This window comes from Saccopteryx leptura, chromosome 8, assembly GCF_036850995.1.
Source record: "Saccopteryx leptura isolate mSacLep1 chromosome 8, mSacLep1_pri_phased_curated, whole genome shotgun sequence".
Classification (NCBI taxonomy): domain Eukaryota; kingdom Metazoa; phylum Chordata; class Mammalia; order Chiroptera; family Emballonuridae; genus Saccopteryx; species Saccopteryx leptura.
This window is the reverse complement of record NC_089510.1, coordinates 84,242,066-84,266,315: the sequence shown is the minus strand read 5'-3', so window position 1 is coordinate 84,266,315 and position 24,250 is coordinate 84,242,066. Positions and strand designations below refer to the sequence as shown.

At 39.3% G+C, this 24,250-nt stretch overlaps 1 protein-coding gene across 6 annotated transcripts in view; it reads right to left on the bottom strand.

Annotated features, from left to right (window-relative positions):
- PLD1 (phospholipase D1) overlaps positions 1-24,250 on the bottom strand; it is a 337,459-nt gene that overhangs the window by 35,777 nt on the left and 277,432 nt on the right. For 5 of the 6 annotated variants that reach the window (XM_066347950.1, XM_066347955.1, XM_066347949.1 and 2 more), the window contains 2 exons: positions 13,746-13,859; positions 10,316-10,365 (listed from right to left, as the gene is read on the bottom strand). In XM_066347950.1, coding sequence (XP_066204047.1) covers positions 10,316-10,365; positions 13,746-13,859 — 164 coding nt within the window. The remainder of the gene's footprint in view (positions 1-10,315; positions 10,366-13,745; positions 13,860-24,250) is intronic. The other variant, XM_066347952.1, reaches the window with a different exon arrangement.

Genomic DNA, 24,250 nt, shown 5'->3' with positions numbered 1-24,250 from the left:
GCAGGCTCATCAGCTTGAGCATAGGATTACTGGCTTGAGCAAGGGATCATTGACATGACCCCATGGTCTCTGGCTTGAGCCCAAAGGTCACTGGCTTGAAGCCCAAGGTCACTAACTTGAGACCAAGGTTGCTGGCTTGAGCAAGGGGTCACTGGCTCAGCTGGAGCCCCCCCCCCCCCACACCTGGGTCAAGGCACATATGAGAAAGCAATCAATAAACAACCAAGGTGATGCAATTATGAGTTGATGCTTATCATCTCTCTCCCTGTCTCTCTGTCCCCATCTGTCCCTCTCTCTGTCTCTTTCTCTCTCTCTCTGTCCCTGTCTCTCTCAGTAAAAGAAAAAAGAAAAAGAAAATAAAAATGTGTCTGCTTGTTGGGGACTGCAAGCCGACAGGGTCTTTGCAGTTTAGATTTTTGGGGAACAGAGGTGTGGGGACTGGTAGTAAGCTGACAGTCTGCCCAACCCCCCACCTCACTTGCTTAGTGAAGTTGCTAAAGGCTGGTTTTTTCCACACCTCCATGTTATCTGTGGTGCTGGACTGTTTATACTCGTCCTATCCCCCATGTCCCTTCCTATCCCCCATGTCCCTCGGAAAGACTTGAGGCTGATTTCTTTTTATCCTTTGTTTTATGAAGTTAAGATGTTATGTATGGTGGGGGGTTTCTGCACTTGGTAGAATTCTTGGGTTGCCTTGGAAATGTGATCAGAGATATCATTGATTTGCTAATGACTCTCTCTGCCCTATAAATAAAGCAGGGGTAGGGGTGCAGAGCTCTCTCTGTTCTTGCCATCAGCTTGCAGAGGCCTCCCAATCCCAACCTATCTCCCTTTAAGTCTATTTTCTCAATTCCACGCCGTTCCCACTCAGGACCTGGAATTACCCGCCGTGCTGGTTCGCAGCATCTGCTCATTTGTGCAAAAAAGAACACAGCAAGAATAATATAGAAACTGATAAAATTGATTTCCCATAGTTGGGGGGGTTGTGATAGGATGAAAAAGATAGGTGGGGAAGAAAAAGTATAGGAAAGTGACACACCTCAGTATGCTTTTTTTGTATTTATGACTATGCAAAGGATATTGCACACAATAAAAAAAATCAAGAAAGATATATTTTAAAAACCTAAAATGGAATACAAACCAAAGCAAATGAACCCAACTATATTCCAAGCTAATAACATAACCCAAGTAAATTTTGAACACTAACTTTTGAGTATACGTACACCCTTTGACTGAAGACAAGGAATTGTAAACAATACTAAGCTCTAGTAAGACTTATTTTTTCAAAGTAGCATGGGCTGGTATTCAGAAACTATTTTCTGTCTATTCTGGGACTGAGGAAAGGATACATATTTTGTATGTAGATACTAGGAGCCAGGGTCTCACTGGAAGAGAAAGGAGTTATAACAGTAGAGAGAAGGCTGAAGGAATCCTGCCGCGTGGAGTTGGAACTGGAGGTATCAGTATGGACAATAGAGATGTTAGATGAATAGATAGATAGATGATTGATTGATAGATAGACAGAATACAAAATGCCCAAAGCAGTGATAACTCAGTAGTAATGACCATATCTAGCACCCATGTTTTAGTTTCTAAATTCTATTTTCCACTGAAAGAACCCAGGTTCCTTGCAGAAATAGCTGATTATAGGACTAGTTCTAAGAGTGTACAAGATGAATCTGAAACCCTTGTTGTGCCAGGAAAAAATAAAAGACAGATGGGGACATATCAAAAACAGTAAATCAGCGGTAGAGCGTCGGCCTAGCGTGCGGAGGACCCGGGTTCGATTCCCGGCCAGGGCACATAGGAGAAGCGCCCATTTGCTTCTCCACCCCTCCGCCGCGCTTTCCTCTCTGTCTCTCTCTTCCCCTCCCGCAGCCAAGGCTCCATTGGAGCAAAGATGGCCCGGGCGCTGGGCATGGCTCTGTGGCCTCTGCCTCAGGCGCTAGAGCGGCTCTGGTCGCAACATGGCAACGCCCAGGATGGGCAGAGCATCGCCCCCTGGGGGGCAGAGCACCGCCCCTGGTGGGTGTGCCGGGTGGATCCCGGTCGGGCGCATGCGGGAGTCTGTCTGACTGTCTCTCCCTGTTTCCAGCTTCAGAAAAATGAAAAAAAAACAAACAAACAAACAAACAAAAAAAAAACCACAGTAAAGCCCCTTAAGAGAATCCCTTAAAGGCTTTGGATGGTTAGTTCAGATGGTTAAGAACATAATCCGAAACAACAAGGTGTGGGTTCTGTCCCCACTCAGGGCACACATGGGAAGCAACCCAAAAACGCACAACTGTGTGAAACAACAAGGGCTTTTCTTCTCCCTCTCTCTCTCCCTTCCTCTTTCTGTCTCTCTAAAAAATCAATAAAAATTTAGCCCTGGCCAGATAGCTTGCTTGGTTGGAATGTAATCCTGGAGCCAGAGGCTGCCGGTTCGATCCCCAGTCAGGGCACACACAGGAGCAGCTTGATGTTCCCGTCTCTCTCTCTCCCCCTGCCTCTCCAAAAAAAAAAAAAATTTTCTTAAAGGCCACACCAATATGAGCTGAGCATCAGAAATTATGATCCATATAAAACAGAATCCATAAATGCATACCAATATAAATACAAGAATAAATACAAGCATGTAGAAAAAGGAAAAGCTTTCATTATAGTAGAATTACAGCTAAGAAATTAGAAGTAACAAATATAGAAGAAATAATGGTAATGGAATAAAAAATGAGCATTTAGCAACTATCATAATAATGATAATTGAATCATAGTAGTAATAATTGATTCAGAAAAAATCCTTAATGCATACTGAAAACATTATTGAATGATAAGCTGGATATTTAATAGACTCAAAGTGTTTTACTACAAAATACATATTAATTTCATGGGAAAATATAGTAATTTTATAGTAATTTTATATCACATCTGTGACGTTGTTGCTGAGAATGCATAACCTGAATCGAATGAGTAAACAATAAATATCTTCTCACTGAAGGCTAATCTATAAAATAACTAGTATGTTATCAAGTTTATAAGTCTTCCACCTTACAGAGAAAGGGAGAGAGAGAGGGGGAGAGAGAGGGAGGGAGAGAGAGAGAGAGAGAGGGAGAGAGAGAGGGAGAGAGAGAGAGAGAGAGGGAGAGAGAGAGAGAGAGAGAGAGAGAGAGATTGAGGAATTAGTTCAGATTAGAGAAAAAAATACATGGCAACCCAATGTACTACATAATTGTTGCTTGAATCTTGGGTCAGAAAAAAAATCTCTTCTCTCCCTTTTGCTATAAAGGACATCAATAAGACAACTGGCAAAATTTCAGTAAAGTCTACAAGATAATAGGATTACATCAATGTTCATTTTACTTATTTTGAAAATTGAATTATAGTTGCTTCAAAAAAAAGTTTTTTCCCCCCTAAACACGCACTTACATATATTCAGGGGGAAATGGGCATCATTGGGAAATCAGAATGAAGGTATATCACAGCTCTAGAAACTGTAAGTCTAAAATTATTTTTAAATATTTTTTTCAAAGGTTCTTGATATCAAACCGTTGTTAGTAGCCTGAAGGTTAAGGAGCTCCTGGTTTGTGAGTTGCTAAGGCACGGATGCGCCGTATCAGTCAGCTCCAGAGCCTCACAGCCCACACGGGGCAACCTCCATTATTGACTGAGAAATAACTTTTATAATGTGAGAAAAACATTTGTTTATGAAAAATGCCTTCCAGAAGAAAGCTAAGAGTACCAGTAATAGAACCCAAAAGAAAGATAAGGATTCCCAGCCAGAAAGTGAACATTTTGTATGATTTTCAAGTGAGGCCTGCCAAATGCCATGGGGTGCCCATCTAGCAAGGGAGGAAAAGCAAGTTGAGAAGCTATTCCAGCCAGTATTTTATCCTGTGAAGAAAACTGGATCTCCATGTAACAGATACAAAGTTGGTGATGTTAACTGGTGGTGTGAGGGTATACTAAGGAAGCAAGTGCCTGTTGAAAAAATATGAGAAAGCCAGGAGTATGTACAAACGTTAATATGAAGCAATAGACAGAAAATTTATCAGGGAGGTTTCTAAGTTATATGTCATGGAGGTATTTGGTAATGTCAAGGTTTGTGCAGGTCCCTAGGGCATATCTGTTATTAAACTGCTACACACACACACACACACACACACACACACACACACGTCTCCACACACATATATATATGTTAAAAGTTGAGAAAGTCAAGACAGTAGGTTCTGGATGTTTGTAAGGAAAATTTGTGAAAGGACTTCAAGAGTTGTTACTTAAGAACTTGTAGTACTTCATATATATGAACATTTCTAATCCTGAGTGAATACCTCTATTTCTGTTAAATTATACTAAATGGATGCTAAAATGTCATTAATTCAAAATAAATAAAAATGATAAAGAAATGCTTTAAATTAAACACTAAATCCCTAAAGATTGGTGTATCAGATAATTATACACTAACTGCTTCTGGATGTTAACATATTCACAGCAGCAGTTTTGTTATTTTTAAAGAACTGAAATGGCAGAGAACTACAGTTCTCTATCCAATTAGAGATTAACTAGTTCATGTATTTACAACCCACTATGCATTTACAAACAACAAAAGCAACAGCAGAACATGTACTTCAGAAAGGGGCATTATGTAATTAATCTGTTCTTCCTGTTCAGAGTACAAACATTTGCCCACTGAGAGGTCTGGCTTTGACTTGTTCCCAGGGTACTTGGAAATCTTTTTATAAGTGGGCTTAACATTGAAATTACTTCTTCTGTTAAAATCCAATTTTTCCCCTGAATAGGCAAAGGCAGGAAATGGGTCCAGAGCCAAAGGAAATGCTTTATAATAAGCACAGGCCATTTTTAGGATTGAGAACTAAATAGGCTTGTTCTGACTTTTTTATTCTTCTATAACCTCAGTTTTACATTTTACTAACCACTGTCAGCACTGAATGGCTTTCCTGATTTTGTTTTATCAGTATGTCTTATAGAGACCTATTCTTTCACCATCATCTCTATTTTAAGCTGCTAGAAAATCAAGTCAGGGATAAATCTGGTAAATCTTCTCTGTCCTGGATGAAATTAGATACAATTCTAGAAAGTATTACTGGTGATGTACATGTCTTATATCAAAAACTGTTCTAAAGTTTTTTAGACTAAGCAGACCATTAGTGAAAAAGTATTGAACACCCAACACCCAACACACACACACACACACACACAATTATACACATGTACTAAAAGTTTAATTCATTATTTTAAAGCTTCCAAATCATTTAAACATCCATATACCATAAAATTCACTCCTTTAAAAGTGCAAATCAGTGTTTTTAAAAGTATATGGACATGCTGTACAATTTTCACTACTATCTAATTTTAAAGCATTTTTTAACACCCCCCCCCCCCAAAGACACCATACTTATTAGGAGTCAGTTTCCATTCCATTCTCTTCCCAGACCCTGGTAATAACTAATATACTTTCCTGTCTGTTAAAATTTGTCATAAAAAAATGGAATCATACAATATGTGGCCTTTTATGTCTGGTTTCTTTTCACATAGCATAATATTGTATTTTCAAGGTTCATTCATGTTGTAATTTTAATTTCAGAGAGAGAGAGAGAGAAAGAGAGAGAGACGGGAAGAGAAAGACAGAGAGAGAGAGAGAGGAAAGGGGAAAAGAATGAGAGAGAACATCAATTTGTTGTTCCAATTATCTATGCATTCACTGGTTGATTCTTATACGTGCTCTGATCAGGGATCCAACCCGCAACCTTGGTGTATTGGGACAACAATAACCAACTGAGCTACCCGGCCAGGGTATATTACATTTTATATCTAATAATATTCCAGCCCTGGCCAGTGGCTCAGTGGATAGTGTCAGCCCAGTGTATGGACATCTTGGGTTTGATTCCCAGTCAGGGCACATAGGAGAAGTGACCATCTGCTTCTCTTACTTCCCTCTCCCTTCTCTCCCTCTTTCTCTTTTGCAGCCAGTTCCTTGATTGGTTCAAATGTGACCCCTGGTGCTGAGAATAGCTCTGTTGGAGCACATCAGTCTCAGGTGCTAAAAATAGCTGGGTACCTGAGCATCAGCCCGAGATGGGGTTGTAGGGTGGATCCTGGTCCAGACATAGGTGGGAGTATGCTTTATTATCTCCCCTCCTTTCACATAATAATAATAATAATAATAATAATAATAATATTCCATTGTTTGGATTAACATATTTTGTTTCTGCATTCATCAACTAATGGATATTTGGGTTGTTTTCACTTTTTGGCTATTGTAAATAATGCTGCTATAAACATTCATGTACAAGTGTTTATGTGGACATATGTTCTCCACTCTCTTGGATATATACTATGGAGCAGAATTGCTGAATTATATGGTAGCTCTCTGTTTAATTTTTGAGGCATTATTAAACTGCATTTCCAAGAGTCTGAACCATTTTGAATTCCCAACAGTACTGTATGAGGGCTCCAATATTTCCATATTCTTGTCAATACTATTTTTATTTTTAAAATTAAAGCCATCCTGCCTGACTAGGTGGTGGCACAGTAGATAGAGCATCAACCTGGGATGCTGAAGTCCCTGGTTTAAAATCCCAAGGTTGCCGGCTTGAGTGCAGGTTCACCAGCTTGAGCACGGGTTACCAGTTTGAGTATGGGATCAGAGACATGATCCCATGGTAGCTGGCTTGAGCCCAAAGGTCATTAGTTTGAAGCCCAAGGTTGCTGCTTGAGCCCAACGTCACTGGCTTGAGCAAGGGGTCTCTGGGTAGGCTGGAGCCCTGCTGGCCAAGGCACATATGAGAAGCAATCAATGAACTAAGAGGGGAGCAACTATGAGTTGATGCTTCTCATCTCTCTCCCTATCTGTCTCTTTCTTGCTAAAAATAAAATAAAATAATAAAATAAAATATATTATAATTATAGCCATGTTGGTTGGTATAAAGTTATAGTTTGGGGTTTTTACTTGAATTTTCTTAATGACTAATGATGTTGAGCATATTTTCATGTGTTTATTGACTTTCTATATATCTTCTTTGGAGAAATGTCCACTTAGATCTTTAGCCCATTTTAAAAATTGGACTATTCTTTTTATTGTGGACTTGCAAGTATTCTTTATATGCTCAGGATACAATCGCCTTATCAGATATACTATTTGCACACATATTCTCCCATAAAGGTTAAGCAGTGGTTTCTTGGATTGTATGCACACAAAAAAACACGTAATAATAGATATATTTCATCAAATATAAAAGCTTTTATGTTCCAAAGGAAATTATCAAGCTAAAAATATGACAGAATGGTTTCTGATGAGAAACTGGCTGTTAATCTTACTAATTATTTGCTTTTCCTTTGCTGCAAGATTCTCCTTCTGTCTTTGTCTCTCATTCTTTCAATGATGATGTGTTTTAGTGTGGTTCTTTTTAAATTCATCCTACTTAGATTAGATTTTGTTGACCTTCTTGAATGTGTTGATTCATGTTTGTCATCAAATTTGGAAAATTTTTAGTCTTTTTTTTCTTTAAATATTCTGTCTTCACTTTTTTCTCTTTCTTCTCCTTCTGGGACTCCCATTATGTGTTTGTTTGTTGGTGTGCTTGATGATGTTTGACAAGTCTCTGAGGCTCTTCATTTTTCTCCACTATTTTTCCTTTCTGTTCCTCAGACTGGATACACTCAATGAACCTTAAGTTTGTTGATTCTTCTGCTTGCTCCAATCTTCTACTGAGCTTCTCTAATGTGCCTTTTATTTCAGTTATTATACATTTTTAATTCAAAATGTATACTACACCATTCCTTTTTTAATAAAATAGAACTTTTATAGAAACCTTTTAATTAAAAATTTCTATTTTATATATTCTCTATTTGAGGAGACATTGTTTTTGTACTGCCTTTAGTTCTTCGAACATAGTTAAACTAATTTTATAAAAAGCTTTCAAATTGTCACACAGGTCAAATTATGACAATTCTCAGAATTGTCTGTGTTTGGGAGCTTCAAACCCATTTTGTTCCTTCCTAGGCAGCTAGTTTTTATTATGATGAGTTGGTTTTCATGGCTACTGTAAAACTGAGGAGAGGAGGATGGATTTATGGCAAACAAAAATGCCACAAAGCTTGCTCCTTTTACCAAGATGCTGCTATCTTTCTGGAATAAACAGTCCTCAGATTGCCATATGCTTTTGGTTAATTTCCACAGTTTTGAAAAAGGTGAATTTGACTATTTTTGTCAGTGTCCTTATTGCTTTTACGTATTAGTGAATTTTTGGAAATCTATACTATGCCATTCCTAGTGACATCTTAATTCTTTAAATGAAAAATATACATAAATGGAAGGACTAGTATTTTCTCCTCATATTCTGATACATTATCTGCTTCATAAAATCTTCAAAACCTTGAGGTTATTAACATATCTGAAGGCTGTACCACATGGCATTATAGTTCTGTGATGGCTCCTCCTGGCTGTTCCAGACCTCCCTGTGGCAGCTCCATCCTCCCAGTCAGTTGGATTGAAACCACTAGGATTATCTGATACTTCCCTTACTCTGCTGCTCCCATTATTCCTCAAGTCTCCCTTCACAATCTTGTTCATACATAACCTTTCTTTTCATTACCACAAGCCTCTCACCTGTCACAAGTCTCTTTCTTTTTTACTTGTAGATAGCAAGTGCATCTTCATATAAACATCCCGTTGATGAGTTTGTACCAGGAATCAGAGGTTTCCATCAACCTCATTTTTATCTCCTTCTGGATAAAATCTAGTCTTTCTAATGTGACCCTTCAATGTTTCACAATCTAATACAATCTGAACTGAAGGTCAGACAATTCGAGTTCTAGCTCCAGCTCATTTCTTGTGGGACTTCTCAAACCTATTGTGCAGGGCATACAATATTAGTGAGCAGCTTCTATATACTGAACTTCAAGTTAGTTCACTGAGATATAGACAAGTAAAGCTGTAGTTAAAATACATTGTAGCTAAGAACTATGTAAAAGGAACATTTACGATCTCTAATATCAATAAATAAAAAAATTTAAAAAGAAGATCTGAGAAAGTACCTTTGAAAATGCAAAGAATTATAAAAGTGAAAGGTATTACTGTACTCTTTTCTTATGTACCTGCAGCAGCACAATGTCCTTAAAAATTTAGACCCTGACCTAATCAGGTGGTGGTACAGTGAATAAAGCATCAGACTGGGATGCCAAAGACCCAGGTTTGAAACCCCAAGATCACCAGCTTGACCATGGGGTTGCTGGTTGAGTGTGGGATCATAGACATGACCCCATGATCACTGGCTTGAGCCCAAAGGTCACTGGCTTGAAGCCCAAGGTCAGTAACTTGAGACCAAGGTCGCTGGCTTGAGCAAGGGGTCACTCACTCTGCTGCAGCCCCCGGTCAAGGCACATATGAGAAAGCAACTGATGAACAACTGAAGTGCCGCAAGAAAGAATTGATGCTTCTCATCTCTCTCCCTTCCTGTCTGTCCCTCTCTCTGTCTCTCTCTTTGTCTCTGTCAAACACAAAATAATTTAGACCCTGGAATTTTCACATTTATAGGAGGCCACATAAAAATCTTTTAACTTTATAGCATTTATGTCCTGCTCACTATTTAGGACTGTGGTGAAGGATCAAAGGAGAAGACATAAATAAGGTCTTGAAATGTCTTACAAATTCCACTTATTATCAACAATTATTGTAAATAAATAAAAATAAATAATAAAATATATTATAAAATACTCTTTTTTTTTTTTTTGTATTTTTCTGAAGCTGGAAATGGGGAGAGACAGTCAGACAGACTCCCACATGCGCCCGACCGGGATCCACCTGGCACGCCCACCAGGGGCGACACTCTGCCCACCAGGGGGCGATGCTCTGCCCCTCCAGGGCGTCGCTCTGCCACGACCAGAGCCACTCTAGTGCCTGGGGCAGAGGCCAAGGAGCCGTCCCCATCTTTGCTCCAATGGAGCCTCGGCTGCGGGAGGGGAAGAGAGAGACAGAGAGGAAGGAGGGGGGGAGGTGGAGAAGCAAATGGGCACTTCTCCTATGTGCCCTGGCCGGGAATTGAACCCAGGTCCCCCGCACACCAGGCCGACGCTCTACCGCTGAGCCAACCAGCCAGGGCCAAAATACTCTCATTTTTATTACTTATGCATCTCAAATCACGTTGCTTTTGTAAGAACATTGAGTTGGACAATTTAATGAGAAAAAACTTATCTCTGTTAAGTATTTCATGAGATACCTTTTGTAAACAGAATTCTTTAAACACACTGTGAAAAAATTAATGATTCATGATACTCATCAAAGCAACCATGAAGAAAATGAAAAGTCAGTACTTACGTTCTGCTTTTAACTGTCCGAGGATGGAATTTTCTCCTCTGCACATGGTTCTGAAATATGTAAAGAGAAGAAAGAATTATGGAGGCTTCAATGGAACCAATCTCAATTTTTGGAATTTAGTCCTAACTCAAGTAAAAGCAGAACAAGTGCTTTTATGAAAAGATGCTACACAGAATTTTTTAAAGGTAAAAACCAATGAAAGTCACTTTTGTAATGTTACTGATATAACAAGGTAGTTGTTTTGAGGTGAATAAATAAAAAGTTTTATATATATATATTTTAGCAAGAGAGAGAGAGAAAAGACAGACAGACAGACAGGAAGGGAGCGAGATGAGAAGCATCAACTTGTAGTTGCAGCACCTTAGGTGTTCAGTGACTAATTTCTCATTTGTGCCTTGACCGAGGGAGGGGCTCCAGCTGAGCCAGGGACCCCAGCTCAAACCAGCCACCTCTGGGCTCGAGCCAGTGACCATGGGGTCATGTCTATGATCCCACGCTCAAGCTGGTGAGCACATACTCAAGATGAATGAGCCCACTCTCAAGCTAGTAACCTAAGGGTTTCAAACCTGGGTCCTCATCATCCCAGGCTTACATTTTATCCACTGCGCCACCACCTGGTCATACAAAAAGTTATAAAATTGATTTCAGAAAGAGATGTTTTATTTATTTATTGTTTTGTTTGTTTATTATTTTTTTAAGTGAGAGGAGGGGAGATAGAGAGACAGACTCCTCATGCACCTGGACCAGGATCCACCCATATGGGGCCAATGCTCTAACAACCGAGCTATTCTTAGCTCGTAAGGGTGACACTGGGATCAATGAATTATCCTCAGCACCTGGGGTGAACCAGTCGAGCCACTGGCTGCAGAAAGGGAAGAGGGAGAGAAGGGGGAGACAAAGGGGGAGAGAGGCAGCTGGTTGCTCTCCCTGTGTGGGGTGCCCTGGCCGGGAACAGGACCCAGAATGTACATACACAGGGTCAATGCTCTATCCACTGAGCCAGCTGGCCAGGACCCAAAGAGGTGTTATTTTTAAAAATGGATTATGAATGAACTTTCCTCCTTAGGAAATTTGTTGACAGTGAAGGCAAATTTAGAATGCTTCACTAGATAAGAATACTTACCCAATCACATTGCTTTCAGAGGTGAAAAGGGCAAACACTTAGCAGAATAATTTTGGAATTAAAAAAACTATTAAACTTGGGCTGTCTCTGTAAAGTCAGCAAACCCCTTAAAAGTGAAAAACATAGTCTCAAATATCTGACTATTAATGACTTTGTTTCTCAGACCCTGATAATAGTCTATAAATTATAAAGACTTCTGGTTACTTTATGAAAGTAATTAAAAACACAGTTATGCCTGGGAAACGCTGAAATTATTAGAGATGATGACAGCAACTAGAGATGTTTTGTAAAATAAAAAGTTATAATTTTAGTGGCTGAACAAAGCCAAGCATGTTATTTCATTCAGCTGGTTCAAACCTAAGAAAATAGTCACAAAAAATAATTACAGTTGAAATATTCCAAAAATAATGTTAGAATGGCAACTAGAGTGGTTAATATTCAATTAAATATTATGTCAGGGCCTCTAATACTTGAAAAGCTCTGTTTGTCAGGTTATAAATCAGAAAATTATAGAATTGGGCAAATCTTCAATCTAAGTGTATAGACCAAAGCACAGTTAAAATTGTTATACTGTCACCAGACACAATTACTCTGGAGAAACAAAACAAACAAAAAAAAGCTTTATTAGAAACCCTGGCTGATAGACACAAGCTTGAAAAGTCTTCATGAAATAAGAAAATTAAAAAAAGAAGCTTCCCACCACAATAGGGCACTCATACTGTGCACAGAATACCCTCAGACTTTCCAACGGGTTCCACCGGGAAGGGGGCCCAGGAGGAAGGCATCTGAGCCCTCACTCCCAAATTGATCAAGGGTCTGAACTCTTATGTGCTTTACACACTGGGGGTTCTGGGTAAGGTCTCCTTTGTCCTCTAAAAAGGATTTGATTGCCTGACCTGTGGTGGAGCAGTGGATAAAGCGTTGACCTGGAAATGCTGAGGTCGCCGGTTCGAAACCCTGGGCTTGCCTGGTCAAGGCACATATGGAAGTTGATGCTTCCAGCTCCTCCTCCCTTTTCTCTCTCTCTGTCCTCTCTCTCTCTCTCTTTCTCTGTATCTCCCTCTCCTCTCTAAAATGAATAAATAAATAAAAAGGATTTGATTATAAAGTGTTCACTTTCAGGTGGCTCTTGAAAAATAAGGGAGATTAAAAGAAAATACCCAGGTTCTGGTCCTTGCTTTGCCTTATTAAGAGTGTGGTGTTGAATGGGGCTCTTTTGTATCTCAGGTCACAGAGCTCATAACTGGGATCTGGAGTCGGCCCAGGCCTGTCCACTTGACTCTTTCCTCCTGTTCCCTTTCCCAGCCACGTGACCCAGAGAGAAGCCCGCCTCTCCACACCTGTTCTCCAGCTGGGACCTCTCAACTCTCTTCATGATGCTCCCCTGGCCAAGGCTGAAGCCCCAAGTGCCTCTTTGAGTGAATATGGAAACTCTGCTTTTTAGAATATCAAGAATTAATTTCACTATAACCACTTTCTCTATAATTTTAACTGAGATGTGGTAGAGAAAAAGAATTAAAATTTCAGGAGCTAAGAAAAATCTTCATGCTTCACATTCCTAGCAGAGACTCCTATTACTAGCCTTGTTGAAGGATTAGCTACCTAAAGAATCATAAACAAACATGCACAAATCATAACATTTTTAAAGCACTGTTTTCTTTACTTATTGCAAGAATATAGAAAAGTCAATAGTTATTTGGTAGCTTAACAATAATTTAAAAATCAATACTTATATATGATTTATACATATAATTTATATATGCATATATAAAGTCCTTGTCTCCATTTATAACATCTATATATTTATATATAATATATACATACATATAAAATATATATGAATATAAAGGAGAATAATATTTAATTCCTTAGTTTGTATAAATATATATATTATAAATGGAGACAAGAACTCCTTATAAATATTATTTTATATTTTGTGCATTGTTTTATATATTTATAAATAGTATATGTTATATATTATTTTATATTTGTAATATACCTATATTATATATTTTATATATATTATAAAAATTATATGTACATATATACTAGGCAACAAATATAAAGAGACTAATATTTTAGTTCCTTTATACTCACCATATGTCTTAGGCTGACCATTTATGATTTTAGGCTCTATTTGAATTTTACCAAATAGTAAATTGACCAAGATTCAAAGTAAAAGAAAGATAAGTGTTCATTTGTTCAACACCCCACTGAAAAGATGTGGACAAACATTTCCATTCCTTTCACTAGCTTAAGTGCATGACTGATTGAAAGCTGAAGACAGACAACTTTAGGATTTGGCACCTGTAGTTGAAGTGCATTATTGCCTGCAGTGCGTTTCCTCCACCAGTGGAAATATCTCCTTCAAACCCTGGCAGAAGCGGTATCACAACATACACTCGGTATCTCTGGTTTGCCCTGCAAAAGTCAGACCCAGAGAGTCAACAAAAAATTGACACATACAGAAACAGTTTAAAATGACAGCTGAGCATTTCACACACTCTTAGCCACTGTGCTAATGGCTTCCGACAGTATGTTCCATCTCATCTGAGACTTTAGGGTGCTCTTGGATTGGAGGCCAGAAGCCATTTTCCTGCTAACAGCTCATAAAAAAATTGAAAAAATAAGCAAACTTGGCAGTAAAGTGGGAACTGTACTCATCTCTCTATAGTATAGACCTTTATAGGGGGTTATAACAAAATTTTCCCAAAGCCTATCATTATAGTTTCATGTATAACAAGTGATATCTATAGTTATATCCTAGCTCAAAGCCTGGCAAATAGTTGGCATTCAGGTTATAGTTGCTGAGTAGATGATTCCTCACAGCTTGTATCTCTGGGGCAAAAAGACATACTGGGCCTATACACCATTTTCTGATGCAGAAATCATCATTGTTTAAAAACACTAATTCAGCTCTGACAGCTTTGGTTTAGAGGCAGAATGTTACCCTGGGTCCTTCAAGAATTCTGAGCGACTGGTGATTTTTAAATCCCCTGCATGTAGAACACATTCTTTTTTTTGCTCAGTCTCCCAAATGATTAAAAGAAAAGCTGTCGAGTAGCCTTAGCTACTCAATGATGGCACAAATAGAAGAAAGTGAGACTTCTTCCTTTGATCAACATTCGGAAAGTAAAAATTTGTAGAAGTATGTTCAAATAGGCATTGCTATGGGGAGGCACAGCCGTTAAAGTCTTTGTCTCTACTTAGAAGATACAAGAAGAAGAAGAGAAAGCCTGGAAATGACTGTGGCACTCACTGTGGATCCCAGCCATATATTTCCGGGAGGGGGGGGGTCTATATTCACACACAGGTGCTGATACTGGTTAGTTTTAAAGTCCAATCCTACTTAAAGTTCATAATACCAAATTTCTAAAGTTTATGTCTTCTCAACAACTACATTTTTCTTTCGTGTGAATATCATTATTCTCTCTGACAGGTCAGATTTCATTATTGATTTCTCTAAATGCCAATGACTATATCAGGACATGTGGAAAGTGAAGTTTAGGGCAGAAGTGACAGTCTATAGGAATCTGAAGGCCAGTGACCTTAACTGGTGCTGAGACACCAGGCATCTGAAGCACGTTGTTGTAATGGTGGGGATTAATCACTAGATGGCAAACACAGTATGAGGTGGAAAATAACCATCAAAAAAAAAAAAAAAAAGGGTAAAGTGTTCAAGTTCTCTCCCTGATAAGGGTAAGAGGCTCACTTCCCTAAATGGTAAACAGGATAGTGAAAAGAATGGAAAGAATCTGTAAGCTCTTTCCCCATAGACAGTACGTATTTAAAAGGCCAAACCAGTTAAACTGAACACTTAGAAATGGACACTATCAGGCTTCCACTGCTTCTCCAGCTTCAGTATGACCCTCCCGGCCCACTGAACCTTTGCTCTGAGGCGCACCTTGCAGCTAAGGAGGGTTGGCTCGGCTGCTCTCCGAGTCGGGAATTCCCGAAGGTTCCCTTCCCGGTCAAGCCGTCCGGGACCTTCCCATCAAAAGTGGTTTGCTCTGCCTCTGTGCTCCCACAGCACAGCGTTGAACATCCACTCACACCCTCCTGGCCAACGCAATAGTGATACACACATCTGCTGCCTAGGCTGTGGTTAAATTTTTCTGAAAAGAATGTATGTCCACATATCTTTCTTTTTTAAGCAGCGCCCAATAGAGAATCCTTGTACACAGTATGCACTTGGTACTATGTTTTTTGGAAGAATGAAGTCAGGTTGGAAGAATGTTTCTGGGAAGAAGAAGTTAAGCTGCAAGTATGTTTTTCTTTCAATTAAATTACATCTTATTTGAATTTTTATTGTGGTAAAAAATATATTACATAAGATTTGCCATTTTATCCATTTTTAAGTGGACCATTCAGTGGTGTGATTTACATTCACATGTTGTATAACTATCACGATATTTTGAACCCTGAGAAAGAAGATACTTACTAAGAAGGGCTCCTGGTGGCTAGCTGGGCTCAAATGTAAAACAACAACAACAAACAAACATAAAACCCACTTCTACTCAGGGGCTTCATGCAAACTGCACTTCAGGGAGAAGCTTGCACTAACCTACCTGCCTGCACTGTGTTTCTGCAGTCTGAACCAGCCTTTATAAAGAGGGTCTAGGAATCCTATTTCAACCAACAGGACTGAGGCTTTCCTCATCCAATTGGAGATGGACAGTTCCAACCAATCAGGGTGGCTATATTCTGCCCAATCAGGGCACTGCCTTTAGGACCAAACAAACTGCAAAGATTTGGAGTCCTCATTTGCAGGAGAACAGATGAATCAGGGTACACAGGAGGGGAGCACACTTTCCCTTTCTACCCAAGACTGAAGACTGCATCTCCCTGGCTGAGCTGAAACACTGAGTCTTGACAGAGCAGAATAGAGCAAAGCAGCACAGGCCAGAACACACTGGCCCAGAACGGAGCAGACCAAGCACACTGGAGGGGACCAGTGTAGTGCAAAGGAGACCAGCAAGGAGCAGAGCAGAGCTGTCTAGTCTGAGGGGTCCTGGCCCAGGGCAGCCCTGCCCTAGGGTCGCCTCACTGCCAAGCTGTTTCACAGCTGTGTTGTATCCTAGTTGAGCTGTTTTGCATGAAATAAAGTTTCCTTCTTCACTGTACCCCAAATTGGGAATTCCTGTCAGCGTTGAATTGGCATCAAGGCCCATCAGTTGACAATATCAATTTCCAAAACTTTTTCATGATCTCAAACAGAAACTCTGTGATAATTAAGCAATAAAACCCCTATTTCCCCTCTCTGCAACTTTTGGTAACCTCTAATCTACTCTCTGTCTCTATGGATTTGACTATTCTAGGTATTTCATCTAAGTGGAATCATATAATATTTGTCCTTTTGTATTTGACTTAATTACTTAGCATAATGTCCTCAAGATTCATCCATGTTATAGCATGTGTCAGAATTTCTTTCTTCTTATGGCTAAACAATATTCTGTTGTATGTATAACCCACATTTTGTTTATTTGGTCATCTGTTGATGGGTACTTGTGTTGTTTCCACATTTTGACTATTGTGAATAATGCTGCAATGAATGTTGGCACATAGTATCTCAGTCCCTGATTTTAGTTTTTTTAGGGATATGTACCCAAAAATGGCATTGCTGGGTCATATAGTTATTTTATGTTTAGCTTTTTGAGGAACGACCAAATTACTTTTTCTAGTGGATAATATATGCTCATAGTATCAAATTTAAGAGGCAGTAGAAGATTATATGATTTGAAAAAAATTCTTCTTCAGGCCAAGACATGGAAACAACCAAAGCATCCTTGATAGATGACTGGATAAAGAAAACATGGTACATAGATACAATGTAATACTACTCAGCCATAAGAAAGGATGAAATACTGCCACTTATGACAACATAGATGGATCTCGAGATTACTGTGCTAAGCAAAATAAGTTAGAAAAAGTCAACAAATTTTACTCATATGTGGCATATAAAACTGAAAACAGAAATTAAAAAACAAAATAAAAAGCAAATAAAAACTCATAAACACCGATGCCAGTGTAGTGGTTACCACAGGAAGAGGGGAGGGAATAGTAACAGGTAAAGGAGGCCAAATACATGATGACGAGAGAAGACTTGTCTTTGGGCGATGAGTGCACAATGCAATATACAGATAACGTATCATAGAATTGTGTGCCATTACCACCTCAAGAAACTTAATTTAAAGACTATAACCCCTCCCCCAAGTTCTCTTTCACTCCTTTGTTCATAGCCCTCTATCCACTTCCTGAGAGCAACTCCTATTACTTTCCATGTTCTTTCAGAAATAGTCTATAAATTTATAAGTATAGATATGTATTCTTTTCTTCTACACAACTGCTAGGATTGAACTATGAACTATGAACACTATTTTGAATGTTGCTTGTATCATTTATCAGTGTATCCTGAAAATTCTGTAGATAGAGTTACCCATTTTTTAACATCAGTGACCTAGTATGTCACCACACATCCATACCATAATATTCAAACCAGTTCTCTATTGGTGGGCTCTTAAATTGTTTCTAATTTTTTGTTATTCCAAAGTTATTTTGCTAGGCATGTTGACCCACAAAAGCTTTTTCTCACATTTGTCGGAAAAATTTTAGTAGTATTGCTAGTCTTGACACCAAGTGTTTGTGGTTCTGGTTGTAAAAGACAGTTCCCTCTTATCTTAATAAAATCAAAAATGATATAAAAGTGGAGACCTTATATGTAGGATATTGAGAAGTGTCCTATAAAAATCTTATATCTTCAGATACAAAATTCTCACAAGTTTACTTTTTAAGACTCAGAATATTCACATTTTCTTGGGACCCTGTTAGCGTCTTATTAAATAAAGCCTTTTCTTTTTTACAATGTAGTAGTTCTTGATTTTCCTGAATGATGAAAATTTTAAACTGTGTTCAGCAAATTAGCAGAAACAACTTAGATTTTCACTATTGTAGAAAACAAGGGCTCTCGAATTTCAAACCATAAAATTGTTAAGTTTAAGGCAATGAAGAAAAAATTCTATTTGAGAGTATATCCAATCGCCTTCCTTGATCCCATTCACAGAAAACAACAGTTCCCAGCTGCTGAGGATTCTAATTTCTTCTGAAACATGGCACCTCGACACCTTGGGGTGGTGGTAATGATAGCAATCAGTGGAAGTCAAGAACCAGAGCTCCTAATGTGCATAATTATTTATGACCTAAAAGCCACATAAAAGCTAGTGAGTACCAAGCCACCATGCAAGCAATCACTCCATCCACTTTAGTCCAGAACAATTTTATAAAATTGCATTCTCAGGCATTTTGTTAAAATAAGTTTTTTGTTCAAAACTCAGTCACTCATATAGCAGTGCTATACATAATAGCTAGAAATTGGAGATAAATGTTGAATAATAAAGGGATGGTTAACAAAATTATGCTATAGTCACTCAATGGATATAATGTTTTCCAGCCACTAAAGATGACCACTATGATGACCTACTAGCAAAATAATTCTGGTTCTGTGTTAAAATGGCCCCAATGCAAAGTTATACTTACAAGATCATTACAAATGTGGTAGGCTGATACTATGAAATATCATGTAATTTTCCCCTTAAAGATGTTAACTACCCCTACTCTGTGACTGAAGATATGAAGCAGGCATTGCTCCTAGGTGGCACTCTCAAAGAGGAACCAGGGCACAAAGATGTCAGCTTCTTAGATTTGAGGAACTAGAGATTCTTTGAGCAGGAGTATAAAGATAGATGAGACTCCATTAAGGGACTCTGTCCTTTGCCTTTAAGCAGAATTCCAGGGAGAACAGGACACACCCCATCACCTTTCAGACATGAGGATCTGAGCCTTGTTTCCAGAGGAACCCCAGAGAAACACCCACCAGCTCATGTGATGTGACAGCAATAGAGGAGAAGTAGCAGAAGGCAGGATGACAGGAGAAGGCTGAGGCCAAGTTACAGTCAGCTGATGCCACAACAAGCCAGAGACAGATCAATGCTGAGATCTGGAAGCCCCACCCCAAAGATCCAGGCCCGCTCAGTGGCTATACCGAGGATGAGACTGTGTAGGACCCTGGCTGATGGCATACTGAGCAGAAATAACAAGAAATCACAGAATCTGTCCACACTTATCAGGAATTACCTAAACTAAATGTCCTTCTATTGTGTGGAAATGGACTTGAGACAGATGAGCAGGCGAGCAACAGGAAAAGCAAATAAGTTACAATTCAACAGAAAATATAACTATGTATAGTAACATGAACAGTCTAACCAGGCAGTGGCACAGTGGATAGAGTGTTGGACTGGGATGTGAAGGACCAAGGTTCGAAACCTCGAGGTTGCTGGCTTGAGCGAGGGCTCATCCAGCTTGAGTGTAGGCTCACTAGCTTGATTGTGAGGGTGCTGGCTTGAGCTCAAGGTCGGTGGCTTGAGCAAGGGGTCACTGGCTTGACTGAAGCCCCCCAGTCAAGGCACATATCGGAAAGCAATCGAACAACTAAGGTGCCACAACAAAGAATTAATGCTGAGATGACGTCAGAGTAATGGTGGGGTAGGAAGCGATACTGATAAATCTCCCCCAAAACTCAACAAGATCTTCAACCAGAAACAGAAAAACCTATCCTTGGAGCCTCCAGATGTTTCGCAATACACCCAAAGGTATGGTCAAGCGAAAAATTGGCTGAATATATAACCAAACCCTGAAGGAAATAGGGAGTAAGAAATGCTCTGCCTTCCTCACTAACCTAAATAGGGTGGCTTTCACTGGGAAATGAGAATATAGAAACTAAGGCGGGCAAAGGGGGTGAATAGATCCAGGCCGTGGCACAAACGGCCGAACCAGGCTGTGGCACGGAGATCCAAGCCGAGGAAAAACTGTTCCTGTAGCAACCTGGGCAATACAAGCTAACACTTGCGCCAAACCCAGACAAAGAAAGACAAGTGGGGCAGCCATTTTCCCCAATCCCCTGGTCGGCGCGCGCAGATAGTGGGCAAGAGATTCCTTCCAAAGCCCCAGGAGTGGGCGCCCGTGTTATTACACAGAGGGGCAGAGTCAGAGGCCTTTGTGTGGGCCGAAAGCGGAATCTCCGGACCGCCCCAGTGCCCTGAAAAAGCTGCACACGGGGAGGGAGCGAGAACTAATTCCAATGCTGAAACTTTTCCGTGCGGGTGGATGTTTCACTTAGAGGGTGAGGCGGCCGGCCTGATATCCTGGTCTGCGTGCACAGATAGTGAGTGAGAGATTCCTCTGAGTGCCTCGGCAGTGTGCGCTCGTATTATCCCACAGAGGAGCAGAGTCAGGGGCCTTTGTGTGGGCCAAAAGCGGAATCTCGGGCCGCCCCAGCACCTTGAAAAAGCCACGCACAGGGACGGAGCGAGAGCCAATTCCAATGCTGGAACTTTTCCATGTGGAAAAGTCTCAAAGTGTGAGACTGCCAGTCTGATATCCTGGTCTGCGCGTGCAGATAGTGACTGAGAGTTTCCTCCAAGCGCCCCGGGAGTGGGCGCCTGCCCATGTTACCGGACAGAGTGGCAGAGTCAGAGGTCTTTGAGTGGGCGGAAGCCCCGCCTGATTATGCTAGCAGCTCTGACTGACTGAGCCTTACCCAGAGCCCTGTGCTGAGTGGGAATAGAGTGGAGAGTTGCCAGCTCTTTAAGCCTCTTACTATCCAGGCAGAGGCAGCAGCAACCCCATAGCTGGGTTATCAGGCTACTAATTGAGGAAGGAAAGACTAGGAGAAAGTCTCCAGGAACACGGACTCTCTCACTGGCAGAGCCTATAAATGCTAATGAGCCTTGACTGCCAACGAGACTGAAGCACAATACATGACATCGCCATAGAGACTTATCAACTGCAAACCTCTACCTGAGCATGCCAAAGGGGCAGAACCCGGGGTACAGAGTCACCAACCAGGAAGAGGGAGAGAAAAGAAAAAGCAAGAAGATAACCTCTCAAAATCAAGAATAATCTGCAGACTTTATAACCTATCCCATTTTATTATATTTGTTCGTTTGTTTCTCTTATCTTCATTCTTGATATTTTTTTTCCTCCTCCATTTTGGTCGATTAACTCTCTGCCGGTCTTACTCTCTCCTCTCCTTGATCTACATTACCCATAAGTGTTACATCTCCCATTATCTTTTCTTTCCTCTTCCTTCCTCTCTATGAGGGTTGCACTCCAAAACACTTAACTCTCTCTCTCTCTCTCCTCTGTTTTCTTTTTTCTTCTTTTAGTGGTTCCCTCTTTTTTTTTTCTCTCTCTCTTATCTTTTCTCCCTCTATATTAGTTTCTTCCTTTCTCCTTTACATCTCCTCTCATTCAAACCTCAATAACGAACAAATTATCTTATCTGGGACTCAAACTTATGTTTGTGGCATTTTGGGGGGTTTTTACTTCACCTTTTTAACTCATAGCAGTGCTCCCATCCCTGGCTCTCCATTTTATCTAGTTCTTGTTCCACTAAATACAATAGTAATTTTTTAATTTGTCCCCCCATTTTCCTGTTTTCCTCTTATTCCTCTCATCATAACTCTTAGTCAACCAACACCTAAAAGCAAATCATTTTATTCTTGACCCAAATTTTTTCCTTATTTGCTTTTTGTGGGTCCATACCCCCTTCTTTTTTCTTTTTTTTTGCCCCTTTATTACTTTTCCCCAATTCAGGCCCTCCATTACAGGCATTGTTTGTTCTATTTAATACAATATAATTCACAGTTCACCACAAGATTTTCTCAAGAAAGAGTGGAGAGGAGAGGAGAAATAAAAGGAGGGGGGGAATAATTTCCTTTTTTTAAATTTTTATTTTATTTTTCTTTATTTCATTATTAATTTTTTTTTAAAAAAACAACTCTTCAATTTTTTATTTTTTTAACTTTTTATTTTTTATTAAATCTCATTAATACTATAAACAAAACCACCCTCAGATTCCATTAAGGAAGAGAAAATCGAATATCATGGATACAAAAGAAAGAGAGGTAACACAGCTAGATTAGGAAAAATCTATGGAGAAAAAATTTAATATTTTGGAAACCTTGGAGCTGAATGACAGAGAATTCAAGATAGAAATCCTAAAAATCCTCTGAGATATACAAGAAAACACAGAAAGGCAATTTAGGGAGCTCAGAAAACAACTCAATGAACACAAAGAATATATTTCCAAGGAAATTGAAACTATAAAAACAAATCAAACAGAGATGAAAAACTCAATTCACGAGCTGAAAAATGAGGTAACAAGCTTAGCTAGTAGAACAGGCCAGATAGAAGAGAGGATTAGTGAGATAGAAGACAAGCAACTTGAGGCACAACAGAGAGAAGAAGAAAGAGACTCAAAAATTAAAAAAAAATGAGATAGCCCTACAAGAATTATCTGACTCCATCAAAAAGAATAACATAAGAATAATAGGTATATCAGAGGGAGAAGAGAGAGGAAATGGAATGGAGAACATACTCAAACAAATAATAGATGAGAACTTCCCAAGCCTGTGGAAAGAACTAAAGCCTCAAGTTCAAGAAGCAAACAGAACTCCGAGTTTTCTTAACCCCAACAAACCTACTCCAAGGCACATCATAATGAAATTGGCACAAACCAACGGCAAAGAAAAAATTCTCAAGGCAGCCAGGGAAAAGAAGAATACAACATATAAAGGAAGGGCCATTAGATTATCATCAGATTTCTTAGCAGAAACTCTACAAGCTATAAGAGAGTGGACCCCAATATTTAAAGCCCTGAAAGAGAGGAACTTTCAGCCATGAATACTATACCCATCAAAGCTATCCTTCAAATATGAAGGAGAAATAAATATATTCACAGATACAGAAAACATGAGGGAATTTATCATCAGAAAACCCCCACTCCAGGAATTACTAAAGGGGTTCTCCAATCAGATACAAAGAACAACAACAACAAAAAAACAAAGCCACAAGTAAAAGCTCCAAGAAGAACACAATAAAACCAAATTTAAACTGTGACAACAACAAAAAGAAAGGGGGGGGGGAGAGGATGGAGATTAACAGTAGCAAAGGATGATGGAGTGCAAAAGTACTCACAAAATAGTTCACTACAATGAACAGGGTAGGGACCCTTTTCATTACTTAAAGGTAACCACCATTGAAAAAACCACCACAGAAGCACATGAGATAAAAAGATAACAACAGAGGAAAGATGTATGGAATACAACCAAATAAAAACAAAAGATAGAAAAACAAAAGAGAAGGATCAAAAAAAACACAAAACTAACAGAAAGCAAGATATAAAATGGCAATAGGGAACTCACAAGTGTCAATAAATACACTAAATGTAAACTCACCAATAAAAAGGCACAGAGTAGCAGAATGGATTAAAAAAGAAAATCCAACTGTATGCTGCCTACAGGAAACTCATCTAAGTAACAAGGATAAAAACAAATTCAAAGTGAAAGGCTGGAAAACAATACTCCAAGCAAATAACATCCAAAAAAAAGCAGGCATAGCAATACTCATATCTGATAATGCTGACTACAAGACAGCAAAAGTACTCAGAGACAAAAATGGCCATTTCATAATGGCTAAGGGGACACTGAATCAAGAAGACATAACAATTCTTAATATATATGCACCAAACCAAGGAGCACCAAAATATATAAAACAGCTACTTATTGACCTTAAAACAAAAACTGACAAAAATACAATCATACTTGGAGACCTCAATACACCGCTGACAGCTCTAGATCGGTCATCCAAACAGAGAATCAACAAAGATATAGTGGCCTTAAACAAAACACTAGAGCACCTAGATATGATCGACATCTACAGGACATTTCATCCCAAAGTGACTGAGTATACTTTTT